This window comes from Stegastes partitus, unplaced genomic scaffold, assembly GCF_000690725.1.
Source record: "Stegastes partitus isolate 25-593 unplaced genomic scaffold, Stegastes_partitus-1.0.2 Scaffold1746, whole genome shotgun sequence".
NCBI classification, from domain to species: Eukaryota; Metazoa; Chordata; class Actinopteri; family Pomacentridae; genus Stegastes; species Stegastes partitus.
Window position 1 is genome coordinate 58516 of NW_007579477.1, and position 15954 is coordinate 74469.

Genomic DNA, 15954 nt, shown 5'->3' on the forward strand with positions numbered 1-15954 from the left:
TTCAAACTGTTCTTGCTGAACACATTTCTCCACAGTGCCCACTCATTTTTAAGGTCCCTGGAGGTCTGACGACGATTCCTGACACAGGAACGGATGAGGGCACAGTCATCTCGTGGGATAGAAAGACGTTTCCTGCCGCGACCAGCTACCAAAGCATGTCAAATAGGACATAAAGTATGATGCTGTCAGCTGCATTTTTTGTGGTGTTCATGATATTCTTCTCTAGTGGTACCAGGCATTAAAATGAACAAGAAATTGAAGAAAACAAAGGTGGTCTAGTAATTTTTTCCATGACTGTGTAGTTGGCTAAGAGTGTAGGTCACATTTCTGTAGCAAATTCTAAATGTCTGGCCTCGTGCTGAGCGCGTCTCCCTGAACATCAGAGGGCGAGAGGATACATTAGATGTAGTAAAACAATAAAGTATCATTAGAAATAAAGTGTGATGCAGGCTAAAGTCACCACCTGCTGTTTCCTGGAATTATTAGCATAGGGCGAAAATTCCACATTATTAAAAAAGAACTTCGTTGTCAGATCAGAATAATTTGAACATCCCTGCTGTGATATAAACGCTTGCTCACAGGGGTGTTCAGCAGGGAGGATAATGGCTCCAAGATGGGGAGGTTTTGAGAAAGGTTCTCACGATATGAAAAAAAAAGAGATTTTTCCCTCATATATTTTTATATATATATGGATCATTATATTGCCAATATTGCTACAACTGTGGTTTCTATTTAAAGAAGCAGTGGTAGGCGTACCATTGTGCATTCACTCAGAGTCTTTAATTAGCTTAAACTGAGACGTGAAAAAGCAGCATTTATTAGTTTGTGGTTTTTTTTGTTTTTTTTTGGTAATTATTGAAACAAATTTGTCAGTTGTCATGAAGCAGCAAAAACACATTACACAAACCTTCAGGAACTCTGGCAGGTTAAATGAAACTAACAAAACAATGTAAGGGCTGACGGACTCTGCAAGACTCACTACAAACCAAACAGACCTGAAATAACAGTGTGTGCCAGATCATAGAGGTAGCTTGTTAACTGTAGCTACGTGATCTTCCACAGTGACGGCGCTTTTTCAACTTACCTGTGAGAATAGGTTGCTTCTCAAGTGACTGGATCGTGTTTTTAAAACCCTTCATCATCAGTGATTTCTCTTCCTCACGCGATGCAACACGAGCAATGATACGGGGAAGAACTGCCACTTTTATATGATATGTATTGAGATAGTTTCTAATTATAAAGTGGTTGTATTCAAAGTAACTACATTTGAATTGTTTTTTTTGCTGGTCTATCTTTAAGGGGGAAAAAAAGCAATAATAACAAATTTTAACTTAAATTAAACATTTTACTCTGATATTTTTAAGCTCTATTGCCCATCCCTTGTAGTATCCTTTTCTTCTCCTGTTTTCCTGATTTATGTTGCAGTGGAAGATGTTGAAGGTTTAGGTGGAACTGCAGTTCTATCTGCTCACAAGCCCCAGCAACGTGTCCGACTAGCCCAGTAAACACTGGTAATGTGCAATAGATAGAGTGTGCAGGTGTGTAATCCGCTCATGTAATGCCAAACTGGTGACTTTTTTAAAAATATATTTGGATTTTGATGATAATAGCACTTGATTTTTTGATTTCTCTCGAAATGTGAAGAGACTTCAATCTAATGTCTGTGAAGATTCTCAGTCATCCAGGTCGTGGTTGTTCTTGTAGTTTAGTCGTAGCAACTGAACCTGCTTAAGTTTCTAGTTCAGTAGTTGGGAGTTGTAGATGCGGGCTGCAAGGTGGTGCAGTTGGTAGCAAGAAGGTTACTGGTTCGTGTCCCGGTGGGGGCACTGGGATCTGTCTGCGTAGAGTTCACATGTTCTCCCCGTGCAGTGTGGGTTCTCTCCGGCTTCCTCCCATACTCCCCTCATCATGCGGTCTTTTGTGGCTAGGTGTGAATGTGGTTTAATCTTCCTGGTTAGAGTTCTTAAGACTGACTTGTAAACAGGTGAGAGGTGATGCGTCAGACCTCCACCTCTGTTAAGTGATGGTCCTTCCAGTTGGACATAGGTGGCTTCTTTCACTCCTCTCTCAAACCAAAATCTGTACATTATTGTCTTCAGAGAAGTCTCCTCTGTCCTAAAGATGCAGGTGGACTGCTGAGTCCTGTCCTGGAATACACACACACAACCCATAATGCAACACTCTCTAAAGAAGGCTATGTTGCACTGGTACATTAATTTTTATTTATTTTTTAAATCGAAGTTTTCTTGAAATATAAGAGAATCCCCATTTTTTTTAAAACACAATTTACAGAAAAGGTTTGCATAGAGGTTTCAGGTTTTCTCAGGGCTGTGGAGGTCTTATAGGGCAGTTGTCCACTTTGCCTGGTTGGTTTTCCAAGCACGCATATGTTTAAAACCTGATAAATGACTACATTTCAGCACTCTTCTCAATATTGGTGAGAAATCTCTGTCTGTTTTCTATCTTTGCTCTCCTTTGCCTTCAGCCCGACTGGTTGAGGCAGATCACAGCCCCCTCTGAGCCTGGTTCTTCCGGAGGTTTCCTTCCTATTAAAGAGGAGTCTTTTCTTCCTACTGTTGGGTTTCTCTCAATAATGGCGTGTTGTAAAGTCTTCACCGTATTACGTAAAGTGTCTTCATGTGATATGTTGTGTATTAAAATCAAAATAGTGCTGGCAGCTATTTAAACTAAGGCCTAAAGTCGAAATGACAGACATGTAATGATGATACGTATCATGATATACAGCAGGACTTCAGAAGTACTGATAACCGGACCGAGGCTCCTCACAGGGAATATTCAACTATAGTTCAACCTCAGAGCTGTCTGACACTATCGTCAAACTGTTAATGGATTTGGTCTCTGGAGGATGAATTTAGTGACTTTTTCCAAGTGTTTGACCCAGTCACTGGTTAAGATCGACACAGTGATTAGTCTTAAAACACTACCCACCATCTGGAAGCCATCTGGTCCTAAATCAGTTTTGCCTTTTTTTTTTTTTTGTAGATAGATGGATTTATGTTGGAATACATTTTACCAGTTCAGTGTGAGGCCTGGGAACGTCACATGCCCTTTATTTGTTGCAGAACATACTGCAGCAGTTACAGCAGAGGGGTAGAAAAAGGCTTCCTGTTTCCCCTTCCCGAAGCCTGATCCACACCTGAGGAGCTGCTGAATGACGACATAGTTTGAATTTATAGCACGAACAGGCTGGGGGAGCTGAAAAGACACCAGAAAGCTTCACAGAAAAAAAAACATAATACTGACAGTAAATTGATGGTTAGCAGAGGTCAGGATGAATCAGATAAGCTGAAAGGAATCGTAGGAAAAGCCGCTGACAGCTCTTTAGGTTGACAGTGGAGGATTTACACACAGATTAAAGTAATTTACTGTAATGTGGGACTTTTTGTTTTTGTTTGATTGAAGCAAAATGATTTTCTCAGCACTGTACACCAGGAAACTGTCAAAGTAATGGCCAGGTTGAGTTATTGGAGACGCAGGAACACCGACCTCTGACGCCTGCATGTGTTTTACTGGAATTTTCCTTGACACAAAATGAAAGGAGTCCATAAAAATGTGGCTGTCTTCTTTAGAAAAAAAAAACGACAGCTTCAGCCGTTTGCTCGGGGAAAAAAAAAAGCTGAATTTTTTCCTAATGATTTTCTTCTTGCTGTTACACCAGTAATATAACGAGTGCTGAAGGTGTTTGTTAAAATGGCCTCTGTGTGAGGCCTTATTAGAGCCTCAGGGAGGTGCTTGGGGTTGATAGTTGGGCGTACAACTCTCAGATGTGACTCCTCCAAACAGTTAATATTGGTTTTTTGTTTTTCTTATTGCGACCCTTTCCTACCTAAACACGAGGAAGCCATATACTTACTTAACAGTTTTATTTACCTTTTCATACAGTTGTGCAAACGTCTTGTAGAACTTCTTTATTGTTCTTGTGTCACATTGACGAGTTTGTAGGATTTCAGAATGAGCGTGTACATATCAACTGATACACAAATAACAGATTGTGTCCTATTTTAATGTCCTATTGATGTATATGTCATGGTACAGACTGTGATCGGGGTTTCTACCGGTAGAATCTCCGATCCTACCAGGATAACTAAAAATGAAATTGTTGATAGAAATTGTCAAAAATATGAACAAATGAATTGATTAGAATTTGAAAAAAAGTTATTGGAGTAATAAAAGTGGATTGATGATTCAGTTGTTGAATGATGGGGGAAAAAAAGAAAAGAAAACAATTTGTAAATAAGGAGTTATGTCAATAAAGTAAATAAACTGTAAAACACTGTAAGTCTACCTTGACTGAATAGGACTTCAAAGTGCAGTTCAGTTATTTTTTTCTGAAAGATAAGACCAAGAACATATCAAACCAGTGAGTGAACCAAACACGGAAACTTTGTAAACCTTGTATTCATGAACATAATCTGTGATCTACAATCTTTGTTTTTATAATTAGGGAGAGTAATTTTACAGTTCATTTATTTTATTGAAACAATAACTAATTCACAAATTGTTTTCTTTTTTTTTTTTGGTTGTTTTTTCACAATCCACAGATCGTGTTGTGAAGATGCAAAACAAAACGCTGAAAACTCTAAAGTGTATTTCTGTGGTGCAGTTTCAAATCCGTTATGTCTCACATACACACGTGGACAAAATTGTTGGTAACGGTACCATCATTTTTGTCCAGGCCTGTTTCATGAGTTTATTTTTTTAAATAATTCTGATAAACCACGGTTCAAAAGCAATGCCTGGTTTTCATTGCTTAATTTTCATAGAATTTTTATTTATTATTACTTTTGTCAGATTCAAGGTATTTCTGTGACCATTGTGGGTTTTTCTTTCATTAGCCGAGGGGTACCAACAATTTTGTCCACGTGTGTACAGACTTTGTAGTACGTGACATTTTGCTGATTTATTATCCGACACATTTTGTTTGTAGATACATGTACATGTTATGTATTTTTCCAGTGGGTGATGCAGGGCAGCATCAAAAGGGCTTGGCATGTTTTTGATCCATTTTCGCTCATTGCCTCCCTAAAAAGTGGAAATGAGCAGAAACGTTCTTGGTCAGCTGATGACAAACTAAAGTGGGCTTATTCAGAGTATTGGGACCAGGCACAGCATTGTTTTTTTTGTTTTTTTTTTGACTAATCACCTTTCTCAGAACTTTCCTAGAATCATAAAACAGGGACTCTATGATGGGAGTTTATGGGTCAACTTTGGGGTCCTCTCTGGTATTTGTTAATACAGTCCCTGGGGTTTGTAGGTGTGCCGAGTGAGCTTTTCCAAAGGCCTGACCCTGTCATTGTACTCGCTGAGAGGAGAAATTAAGATGGATGTTGCATTTTTTTTTAATTTGAAGTGACTGTAGGCTCATACGGTTCGGGTTCCACAAGGTTTTTGTCCTTAAAAAAGTGTCACTGTCTCAGATTAGGCCATTTTAGAGCCATAAATTCTTGATGCTATCAGGATTGAGGACTTCTTAATAGAAGAATGTCAATAAACAAAGGTGTCTGAGGCTGTGTTTGTGATGTTGACTTGAAGTGTCTGTATGTATCCTTCCTTGGGTCACATGAAGAGAACATTCTTTGCATGTTTGTGGAGGATTTTACACACCCGTAACAAATATACCAATTTTCTTTATAGCCTTGGTCGTATTTTCCCTAATTAGCTGCAATAATTGGACTTAAACTCAGCCTGGTTGATGGAAAACAAAGAGAGAAAAACACTGCAGTTAGTACAGTTTTTGCAGTGCATGAGAAACGTGTTACTAATAACCAGCACTGTGTTTTTTAGGTTTTGTTGTTGGTTACTTTGAAAGTAACATATCCAACTTTGTGCTAAACATCTCTGTCCTTACAATGTTTTGACCCATGCTTAATTTAATTTAGTTTTTTAATTTTATTCTGCTCATGGTGGTACACAACCATCTCGAAAATAGATGGAAGAAAAAGCGATGCATAATAAAGCCACAATGTGCAGGGAAGGAAAAAACGTCTTATTTTCCCTGCACCTTATGCAAAACATAGCAAAATGAAAGTGACAGACCATCAATTTCTATTGCTTATTTATACAAAGGTTTAGAAGGTGTGGATTTTGCTGTGTTCTCCTTCGGTTACATCAAAGCGATCATACGTCAAACAGACGCACTAAAAGCATTTACACAGAAACTTCTACAGATATATATATACATGTATCGCACATTGCTGACTTACTGCATCAGAACATAAATACACAGTAGTTTGAACAGACAAGTAATTCCTCGTAGTATCAACAGTAGCCAGACTGTGAAAAAGGCTCAGTTCATATTTCCATCCAAACACCACAGTGTGACTGCACATGTTGTTTGGAAGCAACGATTAAGAAGCATCATGAATTTAGATGAGCTTGGTATTGAAATTTAGGATAAAAGAAATGACTTTTCATTTGCTATATCTATAAAACTATTAAAACTATAGTAAAACCATTTTAAAAAAATGCTAAATTGTAAATTGTACATATGGAAATCTTTGTATTGTATTCTGTTTTTTCTGTTTGCTTTTTTACTTTTGCATTTTTTGTATATTGTCATTTAATTATTTTATTTTCTGCTACTGATAAAACAATTTCCCTTGTGGATCAGTAAAGTTTATCTAAGTCTAAGTTTTGACCAACCACCTATCTCATATGGTGTTATGACCTATGAAAGTTTACCCAAAATGCATTTTTAAAAATTCATTTTAGTTTTTCTGCAGTTAATTATCAGACAACAGATAAGACATCCAGGGTACCAAAGCTTATTTCTAAAAGTGTATGTTGTGGACATTAAACTGGTGCAGTTTTGCTATTACAGTTATGACATATCCCATTACATTAATGCTGAAATTGGTTATCGAAACAATTGTGCAGAACAAAACCTAGATTTTGACTTTAGATCATGACAAATGAAGTGAATGTAAAATTGATTTCAATGCAGTTTTTAATAGTGTGTGTTTTAGCCCTGAAACGTTCATGCATTTTTCTCCTTGACTTCTCAACTTATAAGTAACTTATAAATCATGCGAATTTAAGCATAAAAGCACAATATTCTGATTCACTACTGCGCAGTGCCTGTAACCCAAAAATATTTCTTAGTAAGAAGGTTAAACTTTGCTTTGCTTCATTAAATATACTGAAGTTATTGTACAAAAAAATGCAGTTGATTCTGAAGGGATCAGGTTCAGTTTTGTTTTTCAGATCTTCTATGGAGTGACTGTAGCATGTGAAACAATGAGCTTCAGACAGAGATCAGAGCTGCAAGTGATGATTAGTTCCTCAGAAACTTCTGTAGAGATGCAAAACCACAGTGACTGTGCACAATAAAGTCGAGAGTCCACTCCCTCATGCGCTTGACATTATAATGTTTTCTGCAATATCTATTGTGACATGAAAACATGTAGGAACCAGATGGCTTGGGCTTGAGCAGCTATTTCGAAAGAATGAATCGTTCCATAATGATTAGTCACTTTCTGAAGGAGAGTCCATCTGCATACAAACTATAAAAATATATTAAAAAGGAGATTTAAGAAAAGCAATTTAGAACATTTCACATGTGGTTTTACTGGCAAAGGCATTTGATTTTTGGCTTCATCATGCGATCTGTAGCTGAAACATTTCCACGCTACTGATGTTGCAATTTCTTTGTGCAAACACACCATTACGATGTTTTTTGGCTCATTTCGCTGTGCATGTGTGAACCCTTAAATCCGAGTAATCTGTGCCAGATTTCTTTTGCTGATTAATCGTGGAAAATAGGAACTATACAAGTATTGTGTCAGGCAATAAAAAAAAGTTGTAGCAGGATGTGTTTTAATCATTTGCCGGATTTCCGTGCAATGTGACTTCAACATACATTTAGCACGAACACACATCAAAGTCCATGAATGTGGAGGTTGGCATTTGGCCCTCTGCAAGGCTGCATATGCTATGAATGTATAAATCTATCTTGATAACAGGGCTGCATGGTGGCTCAGTTGTTAGCTCCATCGCCTCACAGCTAGACGATATCCGGTTTGCATCCCGGTTAGGACGCCTGGGATCTTTCTGTGTGGGGTTTGCATGTTCTCCCCGTGCAGCGTGGGTTCTCTCCGGGTTCTCTGGCTTCCTCTCACAGTCCAAAAACACGCTAAGGTTGATGACCCTAGTGAGGATCAAGCGGTGTATAGATACTGGATGGATGGATCTTGACAGTAGGGGTTCGTGCGCTTTGCCAAGTTAATCTGCGCTCTTGTGTTTCTGCAGGCCTGTTTCTGATAGCTCCTGTTCTGATGGCCCCGACGCCAGCCAACATGTGCAGACCCCTGAAGACGCTCAACGACAGCCTCAGCCACCGGCGACGGTACATGGTGAGAGAATGATGGCATGTTTGAAAGCACGGGGTCGATGATGTCTGGTGAGGTCAAAGAAGTGGACAGGAATGAAAACTGTCCTGACCCTTAAAGGCAAACAGTAGCTTCACATTTAAATACATGCCTTCTGAATATTGTCTACGCAGGATGTGGGATGTGTTCTTGGGCTCTTGCTGAAGACACAATTACTAACTGGACACTCATCGGAAACATCAACACCAATAATGCTGATCGGAGCAATTATTTCACCACAAAAAGCCTATTAAACCAGTTCAGTTAAAAGGGGACCTTCCTCAGTTTAGTGTTCCTCCATGAAGTTGGAACAAGTTGAGATGTTCTACCTTGTAGTTCCTACTTTGGGACAAACTCCAAAAACATTGTTCCTACAACATCCACGATGCAGCTAGATGTTGCCTCTTGCTAAACGCATGCTTTGCTGCCTGGTACCCAACTAAACATGGTAAACAGGTTTCTGTTAGCAATTTGTAGCCTCCAAGCTGAGATGACCTCGATGCCAACACGAGGACTGAGTCAAGATTCACACTTGACAAAAAGTAACACTTCCTCACATTCAAATAAAGTCACTGCGATGTGGAAAATTAGTCGAGAGTCCCTGTAATGGTCGATTTTTGGTGACTGTCCAGAGCGTAGACGATATGGTTTAGAGTGCTTGTTCCATTCTTTATGCACAATATTATAAGAAGCCTTTATTTGTGACAAATACACCACAGCTCTGTAAAACTCTCTTTTCACTTAAAACACCAGCCTTCTGATCAGTAACCCAAAGCCTCGATCATCGAGCCACCACTGCCCACTGAATAAAGCTGCTTAGACTGTAATTTCATGTGATAAACAACAATCTAAAAATGTATTTTTGTTCTTAGTAATGTGCAAAAGTTTTTTTTTTTTTGTTCTTTTTTTGAGAGTTAAGATACTCGTCCGTGTTTGCATTGTAATGTTATACGCAAGACTTCTAGTGTACGGAAATACGTTTCACCAGTGCAACACTATTGGTGGCATTTTATTTATAGAGCAGCCATAACATTAAAACCACTCGTCGAGCGCTATGCAGGTCCCACTTGTGCACCCCAAACCGCTCTGGACATTGGTGGATCATCCTGTGGTTTTCTGTGGGGTGGTGCCTCTGGGGATCAGGTTTATTCTGGTGCATCCCAAAGGTGGTTGATCAGAATGGAGGCCAGGCAAACCCTGGTTCTCTTTGTCGTGCTCCTTTTGCAGTGTGGCGGGACTCAATGTTCTGCTTTTGGGAGGCTATTGGTCTTGAACAGTGTTTAAGTGGGTGATACTTGCCAACATAACATCCACGCGAGTGCCAGGACCAAAGGTTTCCCAGCAGAACACTGTGCTGTATGCAGTCTGTTTATTGTTATTCACGGTTTTTACATTGCATATGCATGATTTAATCATTAAAGGACCAGAATAGTTTGTTTTCATGTGCAAAGTTTGATTATGAATGTCACAACCCACCAATCTCTCCAAAACATAAAGCGGAGTCAACTAAGAGTTTGCTTTGTGAAATGTTTGTGCTAATTTATGTCTCTCCCATATTCTTTGCGTTACAGAAGCACAACTTCCCCATCAACTACACCATCAGGGTTCACCACAAGGAAATCTTTAAACTGTCAAACATCAACAAAATGGTAAAAGCTGTGATTCTCTCTGTTCTCCATAAAGCTTGATTTATTGAATCATTCCTTGTTCCTGCCAAAAGGCATGTTGAGTTGATTCCTCAAAGGGCCAGACTTCAAACCTTTGACTTTACTCCATCAGTTAAACATGTGGCTACGTCAGACCCGTACACCTGCACACCTCCAAGATGTGCAGTTTATACACTGTATTCGCAGCCGGGTGCTGTATGGTAAAGTGTTTATAGGCTGAATAAGCACTTTGTTTCCCTCTCTTCTCTTCAGAGGTTAAATGTAGAGGCGTTGGATGACCTGGTTCTCCAGAGGCTGTGGTTTCAAGTCAACCAAGGCGTCTTGAAAAAGGTAAGAGCAGCTATAGAAATGTTTTTTACTAGTTGACTGAAGGTCATAAAATACAAGCTGCCGAAGAATCACAGTCATGCAGCCGTTCACTGTGTGACACAAATCCAACACAAAAAACGTTGTTCCCAGAAAATGAGATTTCTACAGAAGCTGGATGTATCACAGAAAAGTATGACGCTGTAGTAATCAATCATGTAAAAGTATGCGTGCTTACCATGTATCTAATAATGGGAATTTGTTAGTGGGGTGTTTTCTGACCACTGAGAGAGCAGGAGACTGTAAGATACCTACAAACACAGAGCACTAGTTACTGTACTTCTACCATCCATCCATCCATTATCTATACACCGCTTAATCCTCACTAGGGTCATGGGGGGCTGGAGTCTATCCCAGCTGATTTAGGGCGAAGGCAGGGGACACCCTGGACAGGTCACCAGTCTATCACAGGGCTACACTTAGAGACAGACAACAAGCACACTCACATTCACACCTACGGACAATTTAGAATCACCAATTAACCTCAACATGTTTTTGGACTGTGTGGGAGGAAGCCGGAGAACCCTGAGAGAACCCACGCTGCACGGGGAGAACATGCAAACTCCACTCAGAAAGATTCTGGTGCCCCCACCGAGATGCAAACCAGCGACCTTTTTGCTGTGAGGCAACAATGCTAACCAACTGCGCCACCTTGCAGCCCGTACTTCTACCAGCGAAAGAGATTTATGTGATTAAATAGATGCAGATAAATTCGTGACACATCTTTTAATGAGAGCCTATAGCTGACTGTGGGAAACTGTCTCAGCCTACAGTCTGGAACATCCAAGTAGGAAATCCCTGTTCATTTCATTAAATGTTCTAAGTGTCTCAAATAATTTCAATCATACGTTACTCATCCAGCCCCTTTCGTTTTATGGTTTGAGTATGTGCCCTCCTCCTTTCCGATTAACTCGTACCTACATGTAGGAGGAGGTCTCAGAGAGGATCATCATGTAACTGAGGTTAACTTCATAGCCAAGCAGGCAGTCTACAACATTTTCTTTAATCTGATTCCAACTACATATTTGCTTCCAAACTTTTAGTTTCCAAAAGCTTTATTTAAAAAATCTGCATCCTATGCGCTACCAGTCAATTTTATATGTAGACATGACACAGTGCAAGATCTCTGCACTTAGATTTGAGCCGTCATGTTAACGTGAACTGTCAAAAGTCCTTAACCCATAAAGGGTAAAACAACATTGTGAAGGTTTTACGAGCAACAGGGAACCACGATAGAGATTCCTGTAGCAGTTAATGACGTCTGACAAGTGTTCAAGCTAAAATGAGAAGACATACCACGCAATTTTGTCATACTATAGTAGCACACTGTGTTCTCATTCCCCTGCTGCAGGCAAGGAGTATGTTGTTTTTTTAATACCGCCCTGTCAACAACTGTATATCTGAGGGCGTAAAGATCAGCACCTGATCAGGAGCTATGTAGGAGAGAGGGCAGAGTGTTGAGGAAAAGCATTACAAAAGGCAAAATAAATCAAAAATTGGAAAGTATTTTTTTTTATTAGCTCTGAGGTAAATCACGACTAAAGTTATCAGTCAGTATAAAAAAAAAAGTAATGCTAAAATGTCACATATCAGTCAGTGACTGACTAAGGAGTCCTTTGTTATCCTTTCCCACAAGTACAGGAGGGTCTGCTTGAACCCTCTACAGACCTCCATGTGCAGTCTGTATTCGTAGGTTAAGTCGTGTGAATGTGTGGAATACTCAGAAAGCAATCGACCGTACACGTGTGAGAAAGCGTCCTCCAAACACACTGGAAGGTTGCATATTAGCAAAGACTACGCCTCTGTAGCGTTGCAGCGCTGCATGTGCACATCTGCAAATGAGTATAATCCTGACTGAACGGACACACACTAGGGGTTGACCGCTGATCGATCGCCCACATTTTGCCTTCAGGTAAAAAGTACAGTACCACATGTGGCTCACCTAGAAAACCTTGGGGCCTGAACCCCTGCACATTAAAGAGGTGCTAAGTGCACCACCTGCAGAATTAAGCCTGTCAACCGGTTCAGACTGTCCAACTTAAGTCCCCTGCCGCACTCCCATGACGTCCTCCACACACTGCAACACTTATCAAACACACCTTTTTAACTGTGGTTTAATCTCGTGCCGCGTGCCCACACATGTCGCTCAGCCCCACCTCCACCCTTAATATCCACCTGTCGCCTCTGAGGCTGGCTTCCCCACTGGAATATAGCATTGCTGCTGCCTGCTGAGTTAAGCTCAATGTTTCCTTATAGGAAGTGACAGAGTCACAGCCTACATATGTCACGGTGGGGGATCAGGGAACCCAGGTGTGGACACAGATGAGGCAGGCAGGCAGGTGAGGTGTACACAAGATTTATTAAACAAGCATAAAAACTGAATATACACTGAGGTGCGGAAACTAAACTGAGGGGGAGAAACAGAGCAGGAAAACCAAACTGAATCACGAAAGGGGCAAAACTAGAAAAAACTCTAAACAAAGAAAACTAATTCAAAGATACAAAATAAAGCTACTCAAACAAACAGGGATGCTCACAGGAGGGGGTCAAAAACAGATGGGGCAGACAGGCTCGGGGAATCCAGGCTGGAAGCGGTTACAGGAGAAAGCTGGCTGGGGGAATGTAGGCTGGAGACCAAGTGGGCACTGCCAGAAACACGCAGGAGGAATGTCTATGTCTGGCAGCTTGTGGTGGAAAGAACAGTCTTTTATGGGAGCTGTGGTGATTGTGAGCAGGTGAGACCGGGGTTGCAGCTATGAGTGATTGTCCTCGATTAGTGCTGAGATGAGTAAGAGACAGAGAGAGAGGAGGGACAAAAGAAGGAGAAAAAGAGGGAGACAGGCTAGAGCTGGGGCTGAGGCTGGGGCGTCATGACAACATACCTGAAATGAATGCTCTACAGCAGCGGTCTTCAAACTTTTTTGCACCACGGACCGGTTTTAAGCAAGAAATTTTTCTACGGACCGGTCATTACACACATAACAAATAATAATTGTTTTTTTTTTTCTATTGAAAAGTTTCATAAATGAATAAAATTAATTTTTATTACTTAATATGTTTACTTTTTCTTCTGTCTCAGTATTAAGTCTCTCCCACTTTCCAAAGCAGCTCTCCTGAGACGTTTGTTTTTGACTGACGGCTTCGTTTAGCAGCCGGGCATAAAAACTGACAGTCAAGTCCGGGAAACGAGCACAAACGGAAGTGACGGGAAGACGAGCTAGTCATGTTTCAAAATAAAACACCCTGCAGATTTCGCTGGAAATAAAAATAAACCAATAAAATGTTTTTATTCTATCTGTGCGGCCCGGTACCAAATGACCCACGGCCCGGTACCGGTCCGTGGCCCGGTGGTTGGGGACCGCTGCTCTACATGTTCTGGATTTACATAATATTCTGGTTGCCTGAACTTTGGTTTGGTGTTGGTTCCCTATTCTCAGATCTGTCACATATTCACAATCACATGTCACCAGTTACTTAAGCCCGCTACACACTGTGCGACTTTCGACCGTCTGAAAGATAACAGTCGTGAGAGAATGGTGGTGATATCATTTGGTCTTGGCTCTAAATCGGTGGTCCTACGTTGCTCTGTGAGGCCGGTTGAAGGACGGCTGTTGTCATGGTCTTGCAACCAAAGACAACCTGCGATAAAATTCTGACAGTGTCACAAATTTGGGGTGATCATCTCACAGTGTGACTGCTGCTGCGACCTACGTCAACTAACTAACCAATAGAAATGATCAGCATGACACCAGCTCCCTTTGCAAAATTGGCATCCCAAGTTGGCCTCTCTTTCCGAGCCACGACCACGTCCATATTCTCTCCTTCCTCCTTTTTTCGGGATTTCTCTCCAAACACATAAATGCCAAAAGGGCTCCGTCTATTTTTTTTCCGTGGATGGATGGGGCACATTTATGACGTTTTATTATTGTGCATTCACGTCAACTCACGTACATCGCAGGCTGCGATTCAGCTGGCCTTTTCATTGTGCAATCTGTACACAGCAAACTTCACGTCGTGCCCAAAGTTTGTTAGATTCATGTTGTACAGTGTAGCTCGCTGTGAACTTTTAAGATTGTTAAAATCGCAACCTATGAAGACCAATGACAGAATTCTTGAAAAACACTTGACACGCACGTCACCTAATAGTTTCTCAGTACATCACAACCTTCTGCAGCGCATTAATCCAGCAGGTTGTTGACTCACGACTAACAATTCACAAAGGATTCAGCTTTAGTGTATAAAAGTGCGATTCTTTCAGCTCTCTGAACCCAAAGCAGTTTCTGTCCATTTTTTTTTTGGCTCCTGTTACCTACCAAACTTTACTACTGACATTTTTACATTACATTACGTTTCAACAGAAAACTTGCTGAACTGATGTCACTTGACTGTTGGTTGCAGCTGAATCACTAATTGCTTCACGGCTGCACCTAGAAGTGCGGATTTTTTTATTTTTTTTATTTTTTTGAAACAAATTTTGTTACAGCAAACAGTTCATTTTTGGCAAATTTTTTAAACATGACATACGAGATAAAGTGATTGTAAGCTTGGATTTTGGTTGATTTTCTAGTAAAAGTCACTCGATTAGTTTGTGGACTGTAGGAAAACTGAAGATTTTTTGATTCATGTTATGATAAATTGTGTAATTTGGCTAATCCCCTTTAAATCTGGGTTTTAAGGTTCAAAATGTTAATTTTAACTATTTTTTGTTTCCACTTGTTTGTGACCATTTGAAAAGATGCTGTGCTGGAGTAAGGAGATCTTTTTTTGCCCAGGGAACACGACCACAGTTACATAACTGAACCCACTGTGGGAAATTTGAAAACAATGCCCACCTTTTGCCTACTGGGCTTGCAACCTGAGAGCGTGGCCCCTGCGTGCTGCAGTTTTCTGACGGCAGGAGGTTCCTGCTCCCTTATGAAGACCTTGCTGTTGTTTTGCCAGGAGAGAAACGAGCTTCTTTGAGGCTGGGGACGACAATGAGTCGAGGTGTTAGGCTGCTTTTGATTGTGGCCTTCAGCTTTTATATGTCTACGGTGACTGGCAAAGCTTCCACTTGTTATGCAGTACGTAGCAATAAACCGGTGCATCACCTTCTCAGGTGTACTGCTTCAGTAAACCCCACCACTATATCTGTCCTGAGCCTTAGCTTTCTTCCCTCACACACCCTGATCTATCAAAATAAACAACTGTTCTGACATTCTTTCACATGCTTAGCACATTAAAGCAGTTACAGACACGTTGATACTTGCAAACGCTGCCAGTGGAGATACAACAACCCTCTTTCTGGCAGTTTTTAAAAATTTTTTTTAGTATTAGTGTTCAGATTTGTTAATATGGTTTATCAATAACACTGACAGAGGTTTAAAGTCCATAGTGGTGTATAATAAAGGATTAAAGTTCCTCGTAACTGTTTGTCATTTCTGTTCATTTCTTATTGTGAAAACTGTTTATTTAAAACCTAGCTGACAGACACGTGTTTTTCAAGTGTATTTAGTTTTCTCAGTTTCAGTCATTTACAAAGATTGGAAATCAGA

The 15954-nt window shown here is 40.4% G+C and overlaps 1 protein-coding gene across 2 annotated transcripts in view; it reads left to right on the forward strand.

The window, feature by feature from the left end:
• The window catches only part of il34 (interleukin 34), a 61617-nt gene that overhangs the window by 27133 nt on the left and 18530 nt on the right, over window positions 1-15954 (forward strand). For both annotated transcript variants that reach the window (XM_008302003.1, XM_008302002.1), the window contains exons 3-5: window positions 8269-8372; window positions 9959-10036; window positions 10307-10384. In XM_008302003.1, coding sequence (XP_008300225.1) covers window positions 8269-8372; window positions 9959-10036; window positions 10307-10384 — 260 coding nt within the window. The remainder of the gene's footprint in view (window positions 1-8268; window positions 8373-9958; window positions 10037-10306; window positions 10385-15954) is intronic.